Consider the following 20,727-nt stretch of genomic DNA (forward strand, 5'->3'; position numbering starts at 1 on the left):
ATGCAGTCTTGACATCCATCTGATGTAGGTTCCATCCTTGTGAAGCGGCAAGGGCTATGATCGAGCGGATGGTCGTATATCTGGCAACAGGTGCAAATATCTCATCATAGTCTATACCTTCCTTTTGGGAGAAACCTCGAGCAACAAAACGAGCCTTATACTTTTCCGTGCTTCCATCTGCTGCATGCTTTATCTTGTAAAGCCATTTTGAAGTAACAATTGTCTTGTCCAGGGTCTGGGAACTACTTCCTAGACATCATTCTCCATAATAGACTCATATTCTACAGTCATAGCATCCTTCCATACTTGATGCTTGACGGCATCTGAGAATGACGAAGGTTCATTTTGTATGATCGTGCTCATGATGGTCAGGTATCCTTGATACCTATTAAGTTTCTTACTTTGACGGAAGGTTCCTTAGGGTGCAGCATGTCCTTTAGCATCATCAAGTATCCCCCTAAGCCATGAAGGCCTCTTCCTAGAAGAGGAAGGCTCATGTGGATGAGAATCTATCAGATCCATGGGTTCTTCTACATCAGGCATTGATTCATCATCCTTTTCTTTCGGTTCCCTGGTGTTGGCTTCTTGAGAGCTCCTCAAAGTCGAAAGATTGTTCACCTTGCGGTGAACTTTTCTTTAGGAGTCTTGGAACCCAATGCTTGATGAGGGCATCAATTTTGTACATATACGATGGTGATTGTAGTTTCAGCCCATAGAAACATCAGAAGTCTTTGATCATGTAGCATGGCCCAGACAGCTTCCATCATCGTGCGGTTCTTCCTTCCCACCACACCATTCTGCTCAGGAGTATGTGGTGTAGTAGTCTCCCTCTTAATACCAACCTCAGGTATGCCTGAGTGAACCAATTGTAATATATCAGAGGTCTTGCTTTGGCTTGAGGGGAATGGTCCCCTTTTGAGCTTTCCTTCAGCACATCCTGGACATGCACCTTCATTCTCTATTCAGAATTCGGGCATCCCTATCACCATTTGTCTTACACCGAGTATAGCTTTATAATGAAGGGGGGAAAACCTCTAATGCCAAAGTTTGGACTGAAGAGATGTGTCATAAGACATGACACCTAGCAGACTTCCATCGACCTGATATAATGAATCACTAAACCCAAGAGTAAAGGCATCTTTAACATTATTTTTCCATATACATACCTTGCCATCGCTGAAGGTTACCTTGTAGCCTTTGTCTTCCGTTCCCGAGATGGACACTAGGTTCTTTTTGAGGTCAGGTGCATTTAATACATCCTGGAATTTCTGGCCTTCTTGAATGCTTGTCCTCTTCCTTGATTCCCAGCTCTCCTCTTACCTTTGCTGTTGAATTTGTCATTCCTTTGATTGCCATCAGAGGTATTTTGATCATCGTCCTAGAGTGAGTCCTTTCTATCAGGGCACTCCCTTGCATAGTGACTTGCTTTATCGCAAATGTAACATCGTCATTAATTCCTCGAAACCAGGAATTACATTATAGTTCAGAAGAGTAGTCCTGAACACATACCATTCAGATGGTAATCCAGTCTGTCGTAGATTTCCTTGGAGGTGTCTAGATCAGAGATGTAGGCCACCAAGCGCTTGTCGATAGAGTCCTGGATGATCTTCTTTGTTTTGACTTCTCCATTTTTCCATTTGTTCCAGGCAGCAGCAGATGCATTTGATGAAGGCTCAACAATATTGCCTCTTACATGGTTTAGCACTCCTTGATCTTCAAGGGTTAGATCGATAGACATCTTCCATCCGTGATAGTCAGCTTTCTCACGGAGCTTTTCTTCGGCAGGAGAGAGTGTTGAGGACCCCATAGTTCTTTTAGGATAGCCTTGCCAATCTTCTCTTCAATGATTGCTCTTGCTCTTGCTTGGGCTTTGTCTTCACCTCAGCTCTGATACCATGTTAAGTTATGGTATGTTCTATGCTTATAACAGTTTACTTCTTTTTCTTATTATATTCCACCGATTAGCAATCACATGTACATAAAGTAAAGTGCATATAGAACATTAAACGATCGACAGAAAACAAGCTAAGACAAGAGACACAAGATGTGGCGGCTAGCCAGGGACAAACCCCACAATGTGTGGGGAAACCCTTTGATCAAATCTTCTTTTATCTTCAATAATTCAGTAGAGAGAAATAGTACAATAAATCTGATTCATATCAGCAGTAGCAAACCCTAGATCAGTAGCATCAGCATTAGCGGCTTCATTATCAAACTAGGGCATACCATATCTCACAAACCGACAGTCGGATTGACTTCATTCCACCACCAAAAGTTTCGGCTTCCAGAGGAGGTTCAGATGAACCTACAACGCAGTTTAGATGAGGAGATCTTCTAGGCCACGCAAGTCAATCTTTACTTCTGCAGCGGCAGCTTCAGTTTCAACAGTTTCCGGCTTCAAACTAGGGCAGTCGATATCTTGCAAACCGTTCGTCGGATTGACTTCATTCCACCACCAAAAGTTGCGGCTTTCAGAGGAGGTTCAGATGAACCTACAACACAGTTCCAAAGAGGAGATCTTCTAGGCCACGCAAGTCAATCTTTACTTCTACAGTTGCAGCTTCAAATTCAACAGCTTCCGACTTCACATGTGTGAGAGAGAGAGACCCATTTCAGCGCAGTAGAGAAGAGACTCATGTCTGCGCAGTAGAGAGAGAGAGATGTGATGAGATGAGTGAGTCTAAATGAGGAAAAGTCCTCTTATATTTATACACAATGTTGGTGGGTGAATAGATGCGACTGTTGGGCTTCTGAGCCTACATGAGTTGTAGGTCGGCTTGATAATAATTCCATAATCAAAAGAAATTCATATCTCCATGAATACTTATCGGAATTGGATGATCTTTATATCAATCCTACACCTCTCGACGAGAGGAATCTAATAAAAATATTATTAGCCATGAATAAGATGACCCACATGAAGTTTTGCCCTGGTTGCCAATTTTAACAAATTTGTGCAAGGACAACTAGTTTGGGATAATACCAATGTTACTTGGGAGCGGGAGCGACCATTTTCAGAAGCTCCCGGTTTGGGAGCGAATCCGGGAGCGTTTTTTTAAAAATATATATATTTTTTATATTTTTTAATTTTTGATACATATATGTCAACAAAAACATGTAGAATGATGAATTAGACATAAAAAACATAAAAAAACATAGATTGATCATTGAAGCATATCACATCAATCATCTAGAAATTATAATCGTCATCAACCATGTCCACAAGTTAGTAAAATACATATTACAACTGCAACATATTGAGTCTTATAAATCATGATTCATCAAATTCAATCTTAAAGTTTCAACTTCAAGCTTTCAGAATTGAAAATTCAATAACATTTATCATCATTGATCACCAAAGTTGTACTTGTAAGCTAAGTTTAACCATTACAAGAAGTAATATCGAAGATATTTCTAAGTCCTAACTTCTAACTGTTAACATGATATGAAATGTTAAAAATTTATAAAATGAAACATGAATAATGAGATGAAATGAAACAACTTTAGTCTTTCACAAAGCATCATATTCATAATTCACAATCATTACCAATGAGTTATAATTGCCAAGGCCCAACTTCAAACTTCAAATTTTCATTGTCACAGTGATATAATGTTTGCAAAAAATATCATTATGATATGAAAGAGTCAAGAGTCAAGAGTCAAGAGTCAAGGACTCAAAACTCAACAGTTATGAAAACTAAAGTCTAATAGAAACTAAAAAAGACAAGTAAACTGTAAATCTACATGTGGCCCTTGCCACGAGAGTCTCCAGGAGTATAAGCAGGGCGTGGTGGTCCTCTAGGAGTCTCCCGCACAGACCGACGACCAGAACTAGAACCTCCACGCGAGGGTGTAGATGGAGGTGGCGACAGCAAAGGAACAAGACTCGGACCTCGAGCACTGCTACTGGATGGTGGAGGTGGAGGTGGAGGTGGAGGTGGCATGGCTGTTGCAGCTGCTTCATTTTCATCCCTTACAAGTTCCTCTTCTAGTTCTTCAATATGTACAATGCCATCCTCCAAATTGTCATCCTCTGGGTGATTGTCCCAAATTTTATATGTGGGATCCTCATTAGCCCGATCACAGTAGTGACTCAACAACCTCAAGTTGTAGTGCACATAAACCAAGCTTTCTGCTCGGTTTTCATTGAGTCTGTTTCTTTTCACATTATGTATATAGCTGTAGGTGCTCCAACACCTCTCTACAGAAGAAGAATTTACAACCTGTGAAAGAACTTTTTTTGCCAATTTTGGCAAAAGTCCGTGGCCGCCATATGTTTCCCACCATGTGAGAGATTCAAATTTATCTTTGTCGTCCATTGAATGGAAGTTACCGTACAAACCAGTGCCACTGAAGTATCTGCCTATTTCAAGGCGCACAACTGCACATTCCTCCCTGTCAGGTACCAACTTTTCTAATGCTTCCAAATATCCTTTAGTTACCTCTGGATCTAAATGGGGTTTGGTCCTAACCCCACCCCCTGCTGCAGGTTGGCCCAACCAAGATGTAGAGTAGTATTTTGGCGTAAGGATATACGCCAAGCAATGTAATGGAAGGTTAAGCCTATTCCACCGTTCACACACACAATCATGAATCAATTTGTACAAGTTGGGATCTCTATTATGAACAATGTCTTTTATTTCCCCCAACATGGTATCCATTTGCTCATACACCTCGCTAATCATTGGTTTGTCTGTATCTGCAAACCGAATCATGTGATAAATTGGCTTGGTGAAATCCAATACCTGCCTCACACTTGTCCAAAACTGCCCATCAAGAGCGGCCTCCTCCACCATTTCAAAACCTGCCATGTCAGCTACATTTGTAGCCCTTTCCTTTAACACCTGCCAATGTGGACTTGATACCATGCTAGCTAATGCCTCTCTTACCTTCAAAAGGCGCCTGAAGGTGAGGTAATAGCTACCAAATCTAGTCTTCGCAATCTTCAGCAACTCCAATCTCGAGTGACTGCGGAAAAGGCCATGGGTATTGCTATGATTTGTAATAAATTTTATCATTTGTTTGCCTTTCTTGTACAAATTACCAATCCATTGGTATTGTTCATTTTTGTTTTTGACAATATCATGCAACAGAAGGTTCAATGTGTGAACCAAACATCCAAACCAAAATATGTTGGGGTATTTATCCTCAATAATTTCTCCTGCTGCTTTACAATTAGGAGCATTATTAGTGATGACTTGGATGACATTGTATGGGCCAGTACGCTCAATTGTTTCAAGTAATGCTTCTGCAATGTTGATGGCGGTCTTGAACTTGTCTGAGTAATCATGTGCAGCTAGAAAGATGGGACCACTAACAGACACAACAAGAACACTTATCGATGGCTTGCCTTTTACATTTTTCCATCCATCAGATACAATGGACACCCCATGGTCAGTCCAAGAACTTGTCATTTTATTCAAAGAATGTGATATTTTTGCTTTTTCATGATCAAGGCCAACGGTTCTTGTCTTGTCATACCCAGGGCTCTTGTATCCTTTAGGGGCATCATTTATGGCAGAAACCATTTCGTGCCAATAAGGTGAGCGAAGAACATTGAATGGTATCTCACATGCATAGAGAAACCTGTAAACTTTTGAATCCACATCATTCCTACACCCCTCATCAAGGAAATCTGATATGGTTCTACGCCTTAAAGATGATGACCCTGTGCCTCCTTGTCCATCCCCACTGCCTTGGGAGGATGCTGAAGGAGTTCTTTGTGATTGTGAGCTTGGTTCAAAGAAACCCCTTGATTTTTTTGTTATGTATTGGGCTTCCTCCTCTTCCCTTATGTATTTGGCTCTCTCCGTTGCTGACACCGCTGTACAAGTTTTGATTCCTATTTGTTTCTCTCCATCCCATGGCCTTTTCCCGCCGAGGTGTCTTCTAGCACGGGTGTATGAAGCTGTGTAATCAGTGTTGCAATGGGGGCAATGAAATTTAGTGGTTCCACCCCCTCTCCCTGTTTCAGCCCTGTTAACATATTTTCACAATGGAGTTTGGTCTTGTTTAGTTTTTTGAGGGTCATGTTCACCCTCCTCCAGCTCCCCCTCACCGGGTTTTTCACCCATTTGACTTTCTTCGCCTTCTTCATCCCCCTCTTCAATTTGAGGCTGGCCCCTCCGTTTCTTACTCTCCAGCACCATAATAACCATAAAAGGGACCAGGAAGAGGAAAATGCCGAGAAATATAGCCAGGTCCATGGTGTTTGATGTTTGTAGGGTTTTGATTCTTGAATCTGCAAATTAATTTAATTTATTGGGATTAATTAATTTAATTTAAATACATGATTTTTAAACTCAATAAGCTAAATTAAATTAACTAAATTACTACCTAACCAGCTAAACTAACTAAATTACTAAGTTACTTACCTCTGCAGGCTTGCTCCTCGCTCCTTGGCCCTTGCTCCTCGCTCCTCAACACTTGCTCCTCGGTCTTTTGCTCTTGCTCCAGCTCCAAACTCAAGCTCAATGAAGTAACAATGAATATTTTTTTGGCCCATTGGCCTTTTAAAACCATTTTTTTTGTTTTTTTAAATTTATTTTTTTTGGGTCCGCGGAATTTTTTTTCCGCCGACCCACTCCCGGCCCCGCTCGAATCGCTCCTGGAGCGATTTTTAATGCCCCGGAGCAATCGGGGAGCGATCGCTCCCCGGGCATTAAAAATCGCTCCGGGAGCGCCGGAGCCATCGCTCCCTAAGTCGATTCCGAACAGACCAGGGAGCGCAAATTTTTTTGAGGGAGCGTGCTCCCGAAAATCGCTCCCGTCTGGGAGCGATTTTGGGAGCGCACTCCCGAGCTGCTCCCGCCCAGAGCGCGATTCGAGAGCGGGTTCGAGGGGGGGGGGGGGCGCTCCCCCGCAACATAGGATAATACTGTTAATTTTCTAGTTCTAATTAGACAAACACAATTTTTTGCAACTATTAATTACTTCCAATGATATATGATATTACTTTAGAACATTCCAGACTATCATTAAGCAGTTACACTTCAGAAAATTCAATTGTAAATGCAATAGAACAGTAAAGATCACAGTAGAAAAGCCATGCACAGTAGACACCAAATTTTTTGGGAAACCCAAACTCGTGAGAAAATCCAACAATCTTTTCTAGGAGTAATTATTCAGTTCAACAAAAGTACAATCTGATATTTTCAAGTCAAACTTGGTCAACCCAGGCCAAAAATCCAGCACAGGTCAAACAGGCAGAGATTCAGCCTTCTGCAACTGCCCAGAAATTCAGTCAACCTGAGTCAAACAGGCTGAAATTTGGCCTCCTGCAACTGCCCAGAAAACTTGGTCAACCTGAGTCAAACAGCCGAAAATTTGGCATCTTGCAACTGCCCAGAAAGTTTGGTCAACCTCAGTCAAACAGGTTGAAATTCGGCCTCCTACTGCCCAGTAATACTTGGTCAACACTGGTCAAGACTGGTAAAAACTGGTAAAAACTCAGTTGTTCATAAATTCGGCTTTCTGAGAAATCTTTGGCCTCTTACTCAGACTGCTTCCCACGTGTGAAGGAGAGAGAATTTGTGATTGATGACCAAATGAGAAGTTTAAGTGTCTATTTATAGTGATTTTAGGGTGCCCAAGTGGCGTGTCCTTTTGCTGGGCTGACCTGAACTTGTGGGGCTGACTTGAGCAATTTAATTCAAATTTTAAATTTAATTTTCCTCCTTTTAAATTTCTTTCATGGGCCGACTTGTGTAGCTAGGGAATACCTCCTGCAACTACCAAAAATCAACAAATACTTCTAGAGGGGATGGCAGTTTGTGTAGGGGAGAAGAAATAACTCACCTAAGATTCAACACTATAGGGGAATACGATCAAAGTCCTTGAAAGGAAGGTACCTAGGTGTCTCTCCTTTGGTCACCACTTGAAGGGTTTTGATCTACCCTAGGGTTGGAAGAAGATGAAGAAAAGAGGAAAGAAAAATTCTAATCTAACTCAACGATAACATAAATAATTGTTAGAGATAATGGTCATATTTAGAACATGGGACTTCGATGAATCACAAATGCTCACTAATAAAGTGATGTAATAATGGGGCATTACATAGTAATTAATGAAGTGGTTAATAGTTGGGTATTTTGGGAGTTACCTAACTACTCCTTGTGTGTAAAATGTCACATGGTATCAGAGCCACGGTGAAAAAGAGAAGTCAAGGAAGTGGATGAAGTAGCTGAGGGATTGTTATGAGCAGAGAAGGTATAGAGGGACTGCTAACACATTTTGGGCATTGGATAGAAGATTTAAAACAAAAGAAAAGAAGGGACAAACCACGATTCCATACAAAATTATGATATGAGAACCTTGAGCCCGTGATATTTACAATTTTTTTTAAGGATTGTGGAATTGTAGTCACAGAAAGGAAGTAACCATTGGTTCTTGTGGTTGGTAGTTGCTGGGGGAAGTGAGTGGGTTCTACTTGCTTGCCTATTATGAGTATTTAAAGCTGCCACTGAAGAGAATAAGTTGCCAGCGTCGGATAGTTAGCGATGCCCGTGTCAAAGATTATTGCTGAATAAGATGTCAATTAAAAAGAGCCTTTGCACTGCTGTCTGGTAACTGAAGCCATAAAGGATTTGCTTAGTATGCTGTAGCGATTGCCATAAAAAAGGGAACTAAGCTATAATTACCAGTTTACGCTGCCAAACACGAGTTTGCATAGATCAAGCAATTAGGGTGAAAGGAGGTTGTCACCAAACTGTCAAATAGGAGTAACTCACCAGAAGAGAAGAGAATCAGGGTCTATTGGTTAGTGAAGATACCAAGCTGTTGGATATATACCCATGAAGATATAAGCTGCTGGATTGATTTTTAAAGGTGAAGCTCCAGTTGTGTGAATTGAAGATACCAAGCTGTTGGATATATATCCATGAAGGTATAAGCTGCTGGATTGATTTTTAAAGGTGAAGCTCCAGTTGTGCGAATTGAGTTGAGCCACTCATTAAAGAGAGATATGAACTTGCCATTAATTTGAGCTTGTGTTCTTTTTGATAAGCCACTATGTGCACTGCCATCAAGGAATTGAGCTGTTGAACACTTAATGGGAGCAGCTAGAGCTTACGTCACTCCGTACAGTTTTTAAAAAGTTGTATGAATTAATATTACTGTACGTGTTTGTATGAATGATCAGTACTGTATTATTGGAGATTACTTGACTGGTAATAGAGATTCTGAGTATATTATTTCTCTGAATTAGAAATATATTTGATGTCTAGAAAGCAGATTTATCTATAGTAAGTCTCCCAGAAAGTCCTCTGTTAGTTTTTAAGTTGCATTAAGGATTCCATATCTATGTTCTTGGAGGGCATTCATGACATCATTAATTTAAGATCCTCAATACTCATAAAACCATTTGCTTTCATTGCTGCAACCTTTTATTTGGACTCAACAATGTCATATTCTGAACAAATCAATGGGGCATGCCTTGAAATTTTCATTGCATTGGGTTATTGTGAGTCCCTTCTCATGGAACTGCCATTTTCTTACACCTTTTTTCACTGCTTCTTGATCTTCACCCTGCATGCAGTTTCTTAGGCCCAATTATGCACTGTGTTGGGAAGACTTGTCACCTCAGAGACCATGATATCTTCTCTTCAGAATTCTTCTTTGGTTCTAGTGACAGGCTCTAGACTGGTGTGGCTTTGATGCCATGTAGGATGTCATATGGGTATATACACAATACAATTTGCACAAACACAATTGGGAAGAATAATAATATGATATATATTAGTGATGCTGCAACAAGTACATTCACATGAGCCGATGTAGGGTACCCAACATACAATGATCACTCTCTCATCTAAGTTGGTTATGGTGGTCAAACCACATAACGCGTAACCTACATTATTGATCACATGCCACTAACTAATATGTGACCATGTTACACAAATATCTATTTTTGTGTTATACTCGACAAATTTTGAGTCTCTGATGATGCTTTTTTTGGGGCATTTTAATCAATGCAATCACATCACATATTTTAGCTAAGAAAGATGTAGTTGGCTTATCTTGTTTAGCTAGTGATAGTATCTTTCTTGTTTAAATATTGGAAATTGTCACTTAACATGGCCGAGGAAATTTCTGCGTCTTTCCATCATGCATAGATTGAGGATGGCAAATAGAGCAATGATGTCACATATTTTTAGCTAAGAAAGATGTAGTTGGCTTATCTTGTTTAGCTAGTGATAGTAACTTTCTTGTTTAAATATTGGAAATTGTCATTTAACATGGCCGAGGAAATTTCCGCGTCTTTACATCATGCATAGATTGAGGATGGCAAATAGACATCTTCGTAAGCTTGGACTCAATGTTACATGATTTATAACCTTTGTTTCGTGGTTGCAGCCGCTCTTGGCTATGCTATTGGATCCTCAACTCTATTGCTCTTTTGGGACAGTCTATTGATGCTGACCATCAACAGTGTATCATCGAATTTCTTCGTCGTTGCCAGGTTCAGTTATAACTGTGCACATGGTCATAGTGTTTTGTATTTGACATGTCGTGCAAGGTTATGAATATGTATATCTTTCATGCTATTCTTGAAATGATTTTAAATTGGCTCATAATGCAATTAGCTGGAAAAAACGTCAATTTTTTTTAGGTTGATCACTATATAAAACTGTTGAGGTTTTTCATCAATCAATAGGCATTTTTCAGAATTAAAAAATAAAAAATTTTGAGTCATTTGTAAGGGGAAAGGGTGTTAAACTATCCTATGGAGAGATGTATTATATCAATGTGTGTAAGATTACATAAGATGGTGTTGTATATATATTTTGCAAGTTCTGTTATTCCTGTTATGAACCTCTCACTTAATTTCATAATTACATTTAACATAAATGTCATTTACTATGTACAACTTATTTCCACTTCATTACATTATTAATTAACACATTAATTGAATAATCATTACAATATTTAACCCCTCTTGATGGTGATTTTACTTTCCACGATTTCCTAATATTTCCTGATTTGTTTTCGAACTTCTCATTAATGAGAGCTTTGGTGAAGATGTCTGCCACTTGATCTTTGGATCTGCAATAAATCAGCTATATCTCTTTCTTCTGCACTTGTTCCTTGATATAATGACACTGAATTTTGGCATGTTTTTTTTTTGAATGATAAATTGGATTCTTTTTCATCTTGATGGCACTTTGGTTGTCACAATGTAAAGTCATAGGCTACATTTGTGGAAGCTTCAAATTGTTGAAAAATCAAGTGCAATGTAAACTAGCACTTATTTCTGAACACTGATAATTACTTGTGATGATTATATATATTCTTTTAGCATTTACAACTTCTTCATCAAACAATTATACTTCAGAAATTCAACCATACAAGAATAAGAATAAGCCCTTCTCAATATGTCTGCAATAGAGGTCTGAAAAATTAGGCCTATCCTCCATAAGAGTTCGGATTTGATCACAGAGATGACACAGAATTTTGGCCCCCTTTCTACAGAGTATATGCCACAGAACCCCAACCCTTTTCACAGAGTGTCTACCACAGAAGACTTGGCCCTTTCCACAAAGATAAACAACAGGAGTCTCAGCCTGATCCAAGAGAATAACCACAGAAGTCTTGTCCCTGTTCTTCAGAGAATAACCACATAAACTAAGTCACTGTTCTTCAGAGAATATCCACAGAAACTTCCACTTCTTCACAGAGATTCGACTTGTACTTTAATGTCTTTGGTTTGCTTCTTGATCTCCTTCGTATGGCTAGAAGATATTATGTCTTGATAATCAGATCGAATGGTGGTTGAGAAGAGGATGAGTGCCTCATATATATAGTGATCAATAGGCCGAATGGGTGCCATGGAGGGTTGGGCCGATTTGAAGACTTGAGGGCCAACTTGCAGACCTTGTGGAGTCAAAATAAAATTCAAAATTTAATTTTTTCCTTTGATAAATACATGAATAATATAATTTTCTTTTGAGCATGAAGAACATGCTTTACATAAACAAGTACATCATTGATAAAAATATTCTAATATGAATATTGACCATAGCTACAAAATTCAACATAAATCACTTACATTTCTATGTAACCACACTGCTTCTCAACTTGCTCTAACATCTGCTTTGTATTCTATTTCTGTTGTTGTAAGTGCTATCAAAGGTTGCTTTTTACTTGCCCATGAAATCATTCTACTACTTGTTCAGAAATCATAAAGTTTGTAGATGAGGATTGATTTCTCTTACTTGATAATTACTTGTGAATGTTTGTTGGCTCCTTATTAAGTTTTATGTTCTCTTCTTCATCAAGCAATTACCAAAAATACAAAACATGAAGATCACAAGAGACAAAGAACTGTTAAATTTTACGGTATATTCTATGCTTGCTACAATTACTTCAATGTCTTATCATCATTGATGGTAATTGTAAATAGAACATCAACAATACATACAAGAAAATATGAGATGATTTGATTACAACTGAGTGTTCCAATTATATACCTTAGGTACCTATTCACGAATGGTCATGTCTTTGGAGACACGACTCTTCAACACTAATTATTATTTAATTATTCATTATTTATGATTGTTATTATTTATAGTTATTTATATTATTTTTATATATATTTTATTCATAATAGGCTTCTAGTAAGGGGAATTAGCCCCTAGTTGCATTCTTTAACACTCCCTCTCAACTAGGGAGGAATTCCACTTGTCAACATCCATCCACTACTATGCCATCGTGTCCATCATGTGCCCTCTCTGCAACTTGTCTCGTCTCTGCTGAAGATTGATATCAGAGTCCACTAAGAAAGGATTGAAAGAGGGCGGGTCACAAGACCTTGCTATCCTCACCAAAATGACAGAGGCAAGTCCTCATGTCTAGGGATAGAACCCCTACCAGACTTGATCCTTTAATGATGAAGCTGTTGAACATCATGCATCCTAGTCATAGGCAATACAATAGTACTTGATGCGTCTGTCGGTAGTGCTAATTAATCCTAACCACTTTTCCCAACTCATTGCCAGATGAGAGGTACTTCCCAAGAGTCCCATACCGCAAGGGTAGGATGTATCCTGGGGTATCCACAGGGGAAGGTGAACCACTCACCTTGTGTTCACATGCTGTGCCCATAGGGGAAGGTGAACCACTCACCCTATGTTCACATACTAGGGCATGTACCAATGTTGCACGAAGCGGGAGCGAAGCGGAAGCGGAAGCGGGAGCGCGGAAGCGTCATTTTCCAAAAATCTAGGAAGCGAAGCGTCCGCGGAAGCGTCTGCTATATATATTTATTTTTTTATATTTTTTTGCATTTATACTCAAAACAAACATCCCAAATACCAAATTAATTGTGAAGACATGAAAACATGCATATTTTTGCATAAATCAAGATAGATATGGCATCCATGATTCCATTGTAGTTACTAGTATGTACAACAATCATCTATATTCTAGCTATTACAAACATACATCAAATTTTTAAGCATATTATAAAACATAAAACATTTAAGCATATTATAAAACATAAAACATAGAGCATATTATGATTTATCTAGCAAGTGAGCAACTGTCAACATTTGTCATGTCCAAAATTCAAATAATAATGTTTACAAAATATGTCACTTGGTCACCGCCAAGCCAAAAAGGTTCAAAATTCAAATTCACAAGTCTACAAGTCTAATGAGTAATCTATGACAAAAAGTAGTAGATTGTGAATATATCTACTAATCTCTCCTCCTTCCACCACGAATAGAACGTGGTGGCGGGCCTCCACGTGGTGGCAATGAAGAAGATGGTGCCTGTGGAAGTCGTGGCACTGAAACTGATGAAGAAGAACCCCCTGCTGTTGGTGTTGAACCATGGAACCTAGGAACCAAGGGACCAGATGGGGGTGGGGGTGGTGGCATATCAACACGGTCATCATCATCCTAGAATCGCTCAAAAAATTCATGCAAAAAAAAAACACTAGTTAACAAAAAAATTAAAAACATGAATTAGAGAAATGCTTTATAAGGGAAAATTGGAAAATTAATACCACAATGGACATACCTGGAAAAGAGCATCCTCTAATTGCTCTAGTCGCAACACTCCATCCTCCAAATTGGGCTCCTCTAGATTCTTGTCCCAAATCAACAAGTCTTTATTAGACTTTGCATCTTCACAGTAATGGGACAACAATCGCAAGTTGTAATGAACATAAACCAAGCTCTCTGCCCGGTCTAAACTCAACCTGTTCCTTTTAACACTGTGGATGAAAGAATAAGAGCTCCAACACCTCTCTGCAGAAGAAGTGTTTACCACCTGTGATAGCACCCGCAATGCCAAACTCTGTAGAAGTGGAGTACCCCCTCCATGCATGTTCCACCACTCAAGAGCAGAAAAAGTCTCTCGATCTTTAATTGCATGCATGCTCCCAAATGGACCAGTGTTGAGCGTATAGTTGCTCACCTGTCTCCGTACCAATGCAGCGTCCTCCTCATCAGGGATTAATTTACTCAATGCAGCCATATATTTTTGGTGAACCTCTTGATCTTGGTGTGGTTTTCTCCTGCTTCCCCCCCCAGGTGCTGGTGTTGAAAGCCATGATGGATGATAGTATTTAGGTGTCAAAACATATGCTAATGCATGCAATGGAATATTTAGCATTTCCCATCGGTTTTGCACCTCTACACGAATATAATTGTACAAGGTGGTATCTCTAGGCTCAACAATGTCTTTAATCTGCCCCAACATGCTATCCATTTGCTCATACACCTCCCCAATTACTGGTCGATCTGAATCTGCAAACTTGATCATGTAATAAATTGGTTTGGTGAATTGCAAAACATATTTAACCTGTGACCAAAAGTAACTGTCAAGAACAGTGTCCTTGACTGCATTAGCACCATCTGTGTTAGTGTTAATTTCATCCCATGTTTCAACACACACCAGATTAGTTAAAGCTTGTCTCACCTTCACTAGCCGCCTAAAGGTGAGGTAATAACTAGCAAATCTTGTCTTTGCAATTTTAAGCAATTGAAACTTGGAGTAAGTGCCATAGAAGTAATTTACCCTTGTATGCCCTGTGATGAATTTAATGAGCTGCTTCCCTTTCCTGTAAACCTCAGCAATCCACCCACATTCTTTGTGTTTCACAATATCATGCATCAAAAGGTTCAATGTGTGAACCAGGCACCCAGACCAAAAGATGTGTGGATGAGTATGCTCAATAATTTTTCCTGCTACCTTACAATTTGCTGCATTATCTGTGATCACTTGAACCACATTATTCGGACCAACATCTTTGATTGATTTCAATAGGAGATCTGCAATGTTTTGTGCAGTTGCAGTGATGGAGGAGGAGTCATGACATGCAATAAATACTGCACCACTAGAAGAAACACCAAGAACATTTATCAAATGTTGGTTTCTAATATTTGTCCACCCATCTGATACAATGGATACCCCAGAATCTACCCACTCATTTGTAAAACGTGTCAAAGCTCTTTGAACCTTAGCTTTTTCTCTTTCTAATAACACTGTTCTAGCTTTCTCATAGTTGGGGGCCTTGTATCCTTTTGGGGCTTCATTGATGGCCTTTACCATGTCATGCCAATAGGGAGAGCGAAGCACATTGAATGGTACACCGCAAGCACAAAGAAAACAGACTATCTTTCCATCCACATCATCCCTCCCAGCAACATTAAGGAAATCCCCTATTGTTCTTCTACCTCCAGAACTTGCAGAAATACCATGAGGAGATGAGCAACTACCAAATTTAGAGGTTGCAGTTGCACTTGATTCAGAATGAGTTTTTTGTTTCTTGTTTTTTTGTTGTGCAGCCATCTCTATTTGGATGTATTTTCTTCTTTCTTCAGTTGAAATGTTTGGGCAAATTTGTACCCCACAAAACCCTTTTTTTCATCACTGTCCAGCACCCCACAAAGATGCCTCCTCAGACGGGTATATGAACCACAATATGGTTTTCCTCCATGACAACCATGAGGGCACACAAATTTGTAAGATCCACCACCCTTTCCCCCATCTAGTTTGGTCACATAGTTCCACAAGGGTGTTGATGTAGCTTTCCCATCTTGTGTTTCAGTGTCCCCTTCAAGTTCATCCCCTTCCTCTTCAAACCCTTCGTCCTCATCATACATTGGGTCACTCATATTGGTACCATCACCACTGCCCTCTTCTGTTTCTTCCCTTCTATTCCTATTCACCTTTGCCATCATTAGAACCAAGAGTGGAATGATACATAGAAGCCAAAAGAACACCATCTTGGAATATGGATATAGGTGGTGGACAACCTGTAAATAAAGGAGCAAGTAGAAACAATGGGAAAGAGTAGGAGAGGGAGGAGAAAAATACAAAAAAATTGTCACAAAAAATAAGGGAGTTTGGGGTTTGAACTTACCTCTTTAGCTCTTGTAGATGAAGTCCTCCAAGCTCTTGCTCCAAGCTCCTCCTCCTTCTCCTTGCTCTTCCTTCTTCACTCCTCCAAGCTCTCCTCTCTTCTCCTCTCTTTTCCTCTCTTCTCTTCTCCTCTCCTCTCTTCTCTTCTCCAACTCTCATAAACTCAAAGTGAGAAAATGAGGAATGAATGGGGGCTTTATTATTTTCATTCCTCACATTAACCTCACTCTAACCTCACCCTAACCCACCCCCTCAATGCTAACTTAAGTTAACTTAAAAAAAAATTAAAAAAATGAAGTTTTTTTTCCCTTGGGCGCGCGGTTTTGGAGGAAGCGCTCCGAAGCGCTGCGTGAAGCGCACGCTTCCTGGCCCGAAGCGCTGCGCTTCGGAGGCCCGAAGCGCCATCTGAAGCGCGCTTCGGGGCCGGCGATTCATATTTTCCAGGAAGCGCATTAAAAAGGTCGAAGCGCGCTTCGCCATTTTCGGAATCGCGCTTCCGGGGGCGCTTCCTGAGCGCTTCCGTACGGGGCGCGCTTCGGGCCTAGGATCCGGGGGGGGCGCTTCCTGCAACATTGGTATGTACTCCACAGGGGTAGGTGAACCACTCACCTTGTGTTCACATGCTTGGTCCACAAGGGAAGGTGTAACGTCCAAACAAGATATTTTGCAGAAAATTAACTGAACAAAATTTACTCCATAAAAAATTCCATTATTTTAACAACACATTGCCATGTAAAAATATAACCATTAGCATATGGAAAAATGACAACAAAATGAATAGAAACAATCTTAGCTTTCATTATAATACAGACTGGGTTTACATGCTGATACATAAAATAGTTGAAACTTGAGATGAGAAATTGGCCTCAAGAATCTGCTCCAATGCTATGCTGGCCCTCCAATCTGAACTGAACTGCATTGCTGAGCTCTCCTGTGAATTGTGGAGGAATTCACTAAGGGGAGATGGGAACTCGCCCAATCTCATTGAATCACCCGAGGGTTTCTGTCTTGGGGCTAGCAACGGAGTAGAGAACTGGGTTCTCAACCTTTCATACAAGAAGAAATATCAAATCCAAGATGTCCTCTAATGGCCTCCTCCTCCTCTTTTTATAGATTTGATGGACCCCTCTAGAAGCTCCTATTTTATTATTATTTTAATCATTGAGCACATTTCCCTTAATTAAAATATTCTTTTTAATGTGGGAAAATGGTAAATTGGCCACCATGCCTCCTCAATCCATCGAAAATCACTTATGGCCATCCCATCCTATAGATCTTCTTGTTCTGGTTCCAACGAGCTATTACACTAAGGTGTTCTGTCAAGTATTCTTCCCGAAATGCCACCTTAAGCATAATTAATGGAGTGAGGCCCATTAATAACAAAGTTTTTTGAAAGTTGTCAGAATGCAACATAACAAAAGGCAAACTGTACGGATGATGGAATATACCAAGTGAATGCCATCGAACCTCATAAGAATTTCTCGAAACCCCATGAAACACCTCCTGAAGCCCTTGGGCCCGCTGATGAAGTAAACCTGCCCCTGTGACCTGTGTGCCCCAACCCTGAAAGTCCATCCTAACCATGCCATGAGGAACACTAGTAAAAGGAGCATTACAGAAGGTGAGCCACTCACCTTGTTCTCATATCGTGTACTCCATAGGGGAAGGTGAAGCACTCACCTTGTGTTCACATACTGGGGTATGTACTTCATAGGTGAAGGTGAACCAGTCACCCTGTGCTCATATAATTCCAAGAAGTTCCCCAGGCTCCCAGGAGCTCCCAGAGCTCAATGTTCAACCTAATCAAGATCCCTCCATATAGGGAATGTTGCTCTTAGAAGGCTAAGAATTTTGCCTTCCCAAAGGTTTTGTGAGGATATCAACAACCTGACCATCCATCCATGGGAGCCTCATTGCACCTCCTAGCAGCATATAGATGATGGAACACAACTCTCTAAAGAGCTTCTTCAAAACACACTGTCTTATAGCTAGCCATTCTAGCAACAATGATTTTAGCAATCCTCTGTTTCCTGTACATCCAAGATACCAAATAAAAAATCATGGTAAAGAAAATATTTAACTAAACTTACTCCCTCTCACTTAGGGAGACCACAAGCCTAAGCTTGTCTAATTCATGAAGGTGCCCTAGTGCCTATTTTGCATAGTTTTCTTTCATATGACCAAACTCTCTATGGCTTAAGGTGCATGTTGTAATACAAAGGATCCACCTAACATCATGCTCATCATTGGATCCAATAACCTGAAGAATTACCAATCAACATGCCATGCTTCTAATAGTTCACTTCCATAGGGAAGTCCTTTGCTATAATTACTGGGAGGGTTCAACAAACAACTCTCGCTGAGACTGATGAGATAAAACATTCCTGCCAGAGATAAACTGTTCATAGAACCAATTGTCATAGACATACCTTTACTCCATCTAAGAATACTTCATACAAGATTGTAGTGATGATGCATAGCTCTCATTCCAATGATTCGAGAAGTCGTCGATATTTAAACTTAGTTCTTACATTATAGTATGTTATGCATGGAAACCTTTATCAAGCTACGGACCAAGCAATATATCAAGTTGAAAGCTCTTCAATCTTGTCACCTTTTTATTGCCAGTGCCACTTAAGGTTTATGAAAGAGGTTCTTAGCCAATCTTATTTGAGCATACTGACTTCAAAAGACATATGCTTGAATCATAGACTTTCAATCATGTCTTATTCCATATTGATAGATATAGTCTTCAAGAGCGTTCAAACAAAAATTACTATTAGCAGATACATACTTTATATTTTGGTAATTAGACATATTTACCAATAGTTACTACCCACCATAATTCATGGAATTCTTTGCATTCTTTATATTTCGGTAATTAGACATATTTACTAGGAATTACTGCCCACCATAATTCATGGAATTCTTTGAATTTTTCATTTTTCGGTAATTAGACACCTTTACTAGGAATTATTGCCCACCATAATTTATGGAATTCTTTGCATTCTTTAGGTAGGAGTAAAAAATTAAATATGTTGTACATAAAGATTGTAACAACCCCAAAAATTTAACACTCTGTTGAGGCCTTTCTCCACCAAAGCTCTGATACCATGTTAATTTTTATGGTATGTTCTATGCTTGCAACAATTACTTCAATGTCTTATCATCATTGACAATAATTGTAGATAGAACATCAACAATACGTACAAGAAGATATGAGATGATTTGATTACAACTGAGGGTCCCAATTATATACCTAGGTAGGTACCCATTCACAAATGGTCATGTCCTTGGAGACATGACTCTTCAACACTAATTATTAGTTAATTATTCATTATTTATGATTGTTATTATTTATAGTTATTTATATTATTTTTATATATATTTTATTCATAACAGGCTTCTAGGAAGGGGAATTAGCCCCTAGTTGCATTCTTATTAATTTTTATGTTCTCTTCTTCATCAAGCAATTACCAAAAATACAAAACGTGAAGATCACAAGAGACAGAGAACACAATAAGGTAGGCCCCAAACTAGGACAAAACCCCACAAGGGGGAAAGCCCAAGAAAATCCTCTTCTCATAGAATCAGATCAAAGTGAGATATCCATGATCCAAGACCAAGACTACCACAATGACCCAAGTCAACCCTCCTTCATTCCATGTCTATCAAACCATGGTCAACAAAAGTCAAAGTTGGTCAAATCTCATAAATATGGTCATCTCTTGAAATTTCGGCCCTTGAAAATTTGGGCTTGTAATACCATAGAAGTTGCTTTAGAAACTCGCATGTGTGAATAGAAATTAGGTCAAAGACATAAATTTTCTTTCTCCTTAGCCTTCACTTTCTCTCTCCTTTGACTTTCTCACTGGAATTCTTCTTTGCTTGGGACAAAAATCGATGTGGTGAGTGAGTGCTCTAATGAGGTCGAACTACTCTCTATATATACATATCCAAGAGGTCTAATAGGTGCCTCTTCTAGGCCAACTTGTCCAGGCATGGCTAACTTGGTCTTCTGAGTGACAAATTGACTCTTTTGACTCAGAATAATTTTTTTCTTTTTCTTACAAATAGTCCAAATGAGACTTTGACTTATGACAAATTTTCTTTTTGACTTGATAAACCCTAGTAGCATGAAGAACATGCGTTGACTAATAAAAAAAAATAATAAGAATGATAATACAAATTCATTTTTCTTCTTTTTGCTTTTACATGAAAACATATTGATACAAGTACAATGATAATTATGAAGACAGAACCTAGTTACGTTTTCAACACACCCTCTTAATTAGGGATGTATTCTTATTGACACAACAAGATACTGAGATACTCTCAAATTGAAATATTCTCATAACA

At 39.3% G+C, this 20,727-nt stretch overlaps 1 protein-coding gene across 2 annotated transcripts in view; it reads left to right on the forward strand.

Moving 5' to 3' along the window:
• The window catches only part of ERA1 (Prenyltransferase family protein), a 381,172-nt gene that overhangs the window by 132,237 nt on the left and 228,208 nt on the right, over window positions 1-20,727 (forward strand). For both annotated transcript variants that reach the window (XM_089416732.1, XM_089416731.1), the window contains one exon: window positions 10,354-10,459. In XM_089416732.1, the coding sequence (XP_089272858.1) occupies window positions 10,354-10,459 (106 nt within the window). The remainder of the gene's footprint in view (window positions 1-10,353; window positions 10,460-20,727) is intronic.

This window comes from Pinus tabuliformis, chromosome 3_2 (genome assembly GCF_031772625.1).
Source record: "Pinus tabuliformis cultivar Carrire ecotype Pingquan chromosome 3_2, CPIR1, whole genome shotgun sequence".
Classification (NCBI taxonomy): Eukaryota; Viridiplantae; Streptophyta; class Pinopsida; order Pinales; family Pinaceae; genus Pinus; species Pinus tabuliformis.